This window comes from Bos indicus, chromosome 18 (assembly GCF_029378745.1).
Source record: "Bos indicus isolate NIAB-ARS_2022 breed Sahiwal x Tharparkar chromosome 18, NIAB-ARS_B.indTharparkar_mat_pri_1.0, whole genome shotgun sequence".
NCBI lineage: Eukaryota > Metazoa > Chordata > Mammalia > Artiodactyla > Bovidae > Bos > Bos indicus.
In genome coordinates this window covers 66,113,859-66,120,470 of record NC_091777.1, presented here as the reverse complement: position 1 = coordinate 66,120,470, position 6,612 = coordinate 66,113,859, and the positions used below count along the sequence as shown (strand labels likewise).

Sequence of the window (6,612 nt, the reverse complement as noted above, 5' to 3'; positions counted from 1 at the left end):
GCTGCATTGTGCAGTATTTGGGATCTTAGTTCCCTGACCAGGGATGGAACCCATGCCCTCTAGTGGAAGCACAGAGTCCAAACCACTGGACTGTCAGGAAAGCCAACACTTTTTTTCTTTTTTCTGTTAATTATTTTTATAAAGTATATTCTAAATGGAGAAATACTATGGAAATCTACATATTCACATACATATTTATATCCATCACTTTGGGACTGTAACCAAGGCAGCTTAATTTAGTGTGGAGCACTTTTGAGGGTAGTTTTCTGGTGAAACCTACGATGGCGGTGGTAGGTGGAGGACTGGCGGAAGCGTCTCTGGCAGAGGGAACACTCATAGGGCTTCTCTCCCGTGTGGGTTCTCTCGTGAGTCCGAAGGTTGGTTTTGTGGGTGAAGGCCATTTCACATGTGCTGCACACAAAGGGCTTCTCTCCTGTATGAATCCTCTGATGCACATGGAGGTCTGATGCCTGGAAGAAGCCTTTGCCACACTCGGCACAAATATATGTTCTCTCATTATTGTGTCTTTTCTGGTGAACTCTGAACCGAGAGGAATACCTGAAGGTCTTGGGACATCTCTCACATCTGTATACTTCTGGGGCTCTGAGGGATCTTTCCTGGGGTTCCCCACGTGCAGAAGTCCCCTCAGAGCTCTGGAGGGTAGAAACAGGCTCAGGGGTGACCTGGTCTCGTTCCACTTCCATGAGGACATCTTGAGAGGAGGGTCCTTTCAGGGATCCATCCTGGGGCCTGGAGGGGCCTGGGCCTGCTCCTCTTCTGGAGTTCCGTGGATTCTCCAGAGAAACACCTCCTTCTTCCAGCCTCAGATGATTCTCTTCTTGGACAATGATTAGGGAAGGTATCTGATTGCTTGGACTAGTAATACTGTCACTTTTCACAGAAATGTTGCCATCATTTTCTTTACCTTCATTTCCTGTAGGGGGCAAAAAAGTGACTCAGTGAAGTTGCACCCAAGAAAGAGCCCACATGGGCCACCCCTCTGGGACCTGGGCTCTGCCCACTCACTTTGTCCTGTTTCCAGGGACGTATCTTGAGGAGTCCAGGAGAGTGTCCCCGCATTCTCTCTTGTTGGGGTTCCTGCCGGTAACTGTTTTGTCAAGTGAATGATGACTTGTCTTAAAGGCATATTCTCACAAAAGAGGGCTTCCCGTCCCTGCATGTGAACATGGACCTGCGAATGGAGCCTGGTTACTGTCTGTAATAACTCTTCTTTCTCTACTTCCAGGCAACTCCAACAGACTGCTTATTTCTGACACGCCCACGCCCCTCACCCTGTGCTTAGAACCCTACTTACCAAGCCGGGCACCTCCATGCCGTCATCTGTCAGGTCCTCCATGAGTTTCTCCAGGTTTCTGCCACTAGCTTTCCATTTCTCCTGTAAAGTGGACCTGTCACTGCAGTTCCCACTGATCATAAATTGTTCCAGGACCAGATGAGAAATTATTTCATCCTTGCTGTGTTTTTCTGGCTGCAGCCATGAGTGAAATAAATGATAGAGTCTTTGCAGTTCGTGTCTTGCACTTAAATTATTGCTGTCTCGAAGTAAGTTGAGCTGCGTGCTGGGGAACTCAGGGATCCCCTCTTCCTCCTGGATGGCAGATCCTTGGGTGGGTGAATTTTCTGGCCCAGGACCCCTCCTGGATGGTTCACCTTCAAAGGAGATTCTGAGGTCTGAAGACATTCTTCACAAGAATTCTCAAAGAGCTGCAACTTGAGGGATTCAGTCCCCACTGATTTGTTTCTCAGGCAATCTCTTTCAACAACCGGTGGATGTTTAAGGACTGCAAAGCTAGAGACAGAAGAAATATGTAGTTAAATACAACACTGTCATAGTTGAAAAGAAACAATCAAAATCCAGGTTCAACTGAGTTCATGGACCAATTCTGCTAGACATTTAATGAATAAATTAATGGAGAAAATGGCAACATTATTAGTAATCCCAGAAATGTAAAATAAAACTACAACAAGCTACAAAATCACTACCTCCCAGAAGCACTAGAATAAAATAGTTAACTGTGGCATGGATTGGAGGACCTGGAGTGACCTCTCAATCACTGCTGGTGAGAACTCACATTGGAAATGCTTTGATTAGTATGTAATAAATCTGTATTTATGCATTCCCTGTGACTCATCAGTTTTACTTCTCTGCCTGTACTCAACAGAAAAAATATATTCATGTGCATCACAAACATATACAAGAATGTTTATATCAACATAATTCATAATATTTCCATGCTGTAAATAATCTAAGTGTCCAGCATTAAATGGGACAGATTACAGTTAGTTGATGTCAAGGCATATTTGATAGACTGAGAAGAAATGAACTTCTTTATGCAACAACATAGAATAACCACAAAACACAGTGTTAAATGAAATAATTCAGGCACTAAACTATGCATTTTTTTTCTTCTCATTCATGTTCATTGAAAAACATTTAAGTATTATCAATATTATTTAGGATGTTGATTACATTCTTGGAAACACTGGTAGATCCTGGAATAAGTACTTATGGAGGACTCCATCCCAGTTTGCCTGGGACTAAAGAGCGGGTTCCTGGGATACTGAACTTCCAGTTTTAGTGAGCGACAGTCTACCTGTTGATCTCGGAGGGAGTTATACAGGAATGTTTCTCTGCCAAAATCCACCAAACCATATACTTTCACTTTTCTTTCTTTCTTTTTTTTTTTAATGTGCATTACTGTTCAATAAAAACATTCAACTTAACTTAAAATAATAAGGGGGGGGTGGGCTTCCCTGGTGGTACAGTGGATAAGAACCCCCTGTCAATGCAGGGGACACGGGTTCGATCCATGGTCCAGGAAGATTCTACATGCCACGGAGCAATGAAGCCTGGGTACCATGACTACTGAGCCTGTGTGCTGCAACTACTGAAGGCTGTGAGCCTAGAGCCTGTCTTCCGCCACAGAATAACCCACCACAATGAGAAGCCCGTGCACCGCAACTAGAGAAAGCCCACACAGAGCAACAAAGACCCAGTGCAACCAAAAACTAAAAATAAACAAATAAATAAATAGTTTTAAAAAAGATTTAAACAGTGGATGGGGGACCTTCCTTGGTAGTCCAGTGACTAAGGCTCAACACTCTCAATGCAGGGTGTCTGGGTTCCATCCCTGGTCAGGGAACAAGATCCTCCTGCTGGGTTCCATCCCTGGTCAGGGAACAAGATCCTCCTGAATACCACAACTAAGACCCAGTGTGGCCAAAAAAGAAAGCAAAACAATTATTTTAAAATAATAGAAGTGAAGTGAAGTCGCTCAGTCATGTTTGACTCTTTGCGACCCCATGGACTGTAGCTTACCAGGCTCCTCTGTCCATGGAATTTTCCAGGCAAAATACTGGAGTGGATTGCCATTTCCTTCTCCAGGGGATCTTCCCAACCCAGGGATCGAACCCAGGTCTCCTGCATTGTAGACAGACGCTTTGTCATCTGAGCCACCAGGTAAGTCCTAAAATAATAAATGGAGTCTTAAATAATAATTGGAATTGACTGAACTGAATGAAGGCAATGATCCAGTATCAATACAAAGATATTCCTTCAGTCATTACAAGAAAACAAACTATTACCAAAAAAAGGACAATAAAGTGAATGAAATAGGCAGGCTGGAATCCATCCACATGATCATCTTGTGTTGGAAACTCCTACAGCAGACACAAGAGTCTGCAGACCCAGCCCGCTACACCCTGTGTCAGCTCGATGATACATTCCTTCAAAAATTTTCCCTTTACTTTCACCTCTCTCTTTTTCCATCAACAATTATCCTTCCTTATGAAAAATATTTGTCCTTGCTTCACCGATATTATCAAAGTAATCATTTTATATTGCTCTGTCTCTAATGCCTGTCCTTTTCCATTGGAGTGTAAGATTCCGAGGTGAAGCTTGGATTGCTCAATACTGATTTGTAACTGTAAAACATACGATCTGGGCAACCATAGTCACAGGCTTCCCTGGTGGCTCAGAGGTAAAGAAACTGCCTGCCAAGCTGGAGACTCAAATTTGATCCCAGGGTCAACAAGATCCTGTGGAGAAGGGCATGGCAACCCACTCCAGTATTCTTGCCTGAGAAATTCCATGGAGAGAGGAGCCTGGCGAGCTATATAGTCCATGGGGTCGCAGAGAGTCAGACATAACTGAATGACTAAATGACAAGAACTATAGGCACACCCCTTGGGATGTCAAACAAAAGATTTAATCCTCTTACTATATTATTGTTCTGATGTTTTCTTTTATTTTTCTATACGATTGACATTTCAAAGACTATTCATTTATTTTTTTGGCTCCGCCATGGGTCTTGGAATTGAACCTATGCCTTCAGCAGTAAAAGTGCAGAGTGTTAACCACTGGACTACCAGGGAAGTCTCTGGATTTGAGGGTTTTTTTTTTTTTTTTTTTGTAAAGTAAATTCATGCCACAAGATCGGAAAGTGGGGGTGTTTGTTGGGATTAATATGTGGGCTTCCAAATACCTAATTAATTTCTGTTAACTGATATCATGCTTTGTGTCAACCTAACCTAGTGATCTGATCAGATTAGCCACCCTGATCTCATCAATGAATGAGGCAAAGATAATTCTAGGAAAAACCCTATAGGAGAACACTAAACACATCTCTGCCCTCCCCCTAATCAGGGCTTCTGGCTCAGTGATAAAGGATCTGCCTGCCAATGCAGGAGACAGAAGAGATTTGGGTTCTATCCTTGGGTTGGGAAGATCCCCTGGAGAAGAAAATGGTGACCCACTCCAATATTCTTGTTTGGAGAATTCCATGGACAGAGGAACCTGGTAAGCTACAGACGACTAGGTCTCAAAAGAGCTGGATAGGACTCAGTGTGTCTAAACAACAACGATCCACTTATCACACGTTTTCAGTCAGCCTTTTTAAAATGCTAATCTGCTCAGGTCAGACTCCACTGCTCCACTTAAAATTCCCTCTGTGGCTCCCCTTGCTCTCAGTGAAAAGCACCAAGTCCTTCCTGGTTCCACCAGGCTCTGCCTCTGCTTGTCCTTACCCTCCCTCCCCACCTTAGGTGTAGCAGCTGCTTATCTGTATCCACGTACATGGGTTTCCATTGTTTTTTTTGTTTTTGTTTTTTTTTGGTGTAATAACCCTGGGACTCTGTATGAGTTCTCTCTCTCTCTCTTTTTTTTTTTTTGCCATGTGGCATGTGGGATCTTAGTTCCCCAACCAGGGATCAAACCCACACTCCATGCATTGGAAGCTTCGAGTCTTTACTACTGGGTGGCCAGAGAAGTCCCATGTGATCTCTTGTGGACTTCTCCAGGCATACACAGACCACATGGTCACATTTGCAGACATGCACTCAGTTTCACACAAGGAAGGCTGCAGAGCAGCATTATGGCTACGACTTGGGATTCGAAACTGTCATATTTAGACAATTGTTGGAATACGAAATTGTCGTATTTTCATCACAAGACAAAGAAAGGTAATGATGTACGCTGATGGATGCTAACTAGACTTACTGTGGTGATTATTTCCCAACGCATGCAAATATCATGTCATATGTAGTATGTCTGAAACTAATACAATATATATGGCAATTATATCTCAAGAGAAAACAAAACACAACAACCCTTCCCCCACCCCATATTACCAGTGTTTTTAATCTGGAGCCTGGCATTTCCAAGCTGTGTGACCCCCATACATGATGCCATCAGGCCTCCATCCTTGTCATGGGGGTTCTGATTTCTAAGGACACCCAGCTCAGAATTGCCACAAGAGCCAACATAATTACTACATGTGAAGCACACGGAGTATTCGCTGGCACATGGCAAGCACAAAGCAAAAGTCTGCTAAGTAACTGACACACACCCTTTCACTTTCAGCCCTACCCTCACCTCAATTGGCCAGGAACCTCCACTTCATCCGGACCTCCAGGGGGCTTCCCTGAGAGTTCAGCAGTAGAGAATTTGCCTGCCAATACAAGAGCCTTGGGTTTGATCTGAGTCACAAGGATCCTCTGGAGAAGGAAACGGCAACCCACTCCAGTATTCTTGCCTGGAGAACCCCATAGACAGAGGAACCTGGCAGGCTACAGTCATGGGGTCGCAAAGAGTTGGACATGATTTAGTGACTGAAAAAAATTAAAAACCATGCCAGACACAGATTTTCCTAGGAGAAGTTGGCCTCAGTCGGGCCAGATTTTGAACAGCCTGATCCTTGTTCCGACAGACTATCCCCCATGCCTGGGAGACATCCATGTCTTTGTATCTAGGAATTTTCTCCCCAGAGTTTTGCGTACAAACACAGGGCAGCGTACAAACACACACACACACACACACACACACACACACACACGAAATGGCAAAATCTCCTTTTGTTCAGGAAACTCACCTCCCCCAGAAGACTGAACTCCACGCTGCGAGACCCTGAGCTGAAGGCTGACAACTCTTCCCTGTGTGACTCCCCTTCTCAACTGAGTTCATCTGATGTGCCCTCCCAAGGCTCCTCCCTTTTATAGGATCAAGGGACAGTAATGCATTTAAAGGCCTGATTGGATGGTGTGCCTGTTGATGGGATCTTCACTGGAAGCTTCATTAGCGGCATCTCTCAGCTT

At 44.2% G+C, this 6,612-nt stretch overlaps 1 protein-coding gene across 1 annotated transcript; it reads right to left on the bottom strand.

Annotated features, from left to right (window-relative positions):
• Positions 1 to 236: 236 nt before the first annotated feature.
• On the bottom strand, positions 237 to 1,702 carry ZSCAN4 (zinc finger and SCAN domain containing 4). Its single transcript, XM_019978404.2, has 3 exons — positions 1,316 to 1,702; positions 1,027 to 1,192; positions 237 to 934 (listed from the first exon to the last, which is right to left on the bottom strand). Exons 1-3 carry the CDS (start codon positions 1,700 to 1,702, stop codon positions 237 to 239), a joined length of 1,251 nt encoding a protein of 416 aa, XP_019833963.2.
• Between the last annotated feature and the right edge of the window lie 4,910 nt (positions 1,703 to 6,612).

Excerpts from the sequence above, each read along its gene's own strand:
- ZSCAN4 (XM_019978404.2), bottom strand. The coding sequence starts at position 1,702 with ATGTCTTCAGACCTCAGAATCTCCTTTGAAGGTGAACCATCCAGGAGG. Across the intron at positions 1,193-1,315 it reads GCATGGAGGTGCCCGGCTTG|GTCCATGTTCACATGCAGGG; the intron begins GTAAGTAGGGTT and ends CTCCATTCGCAG. Across the intron at positions 935-1,026 it reads GTCCCTGGAAACAGGACAAA|GAAATGAAGGTAAAGAAAAT; the intron begins GTGAGTGGGCAG and ends TGCCCCCTACAG.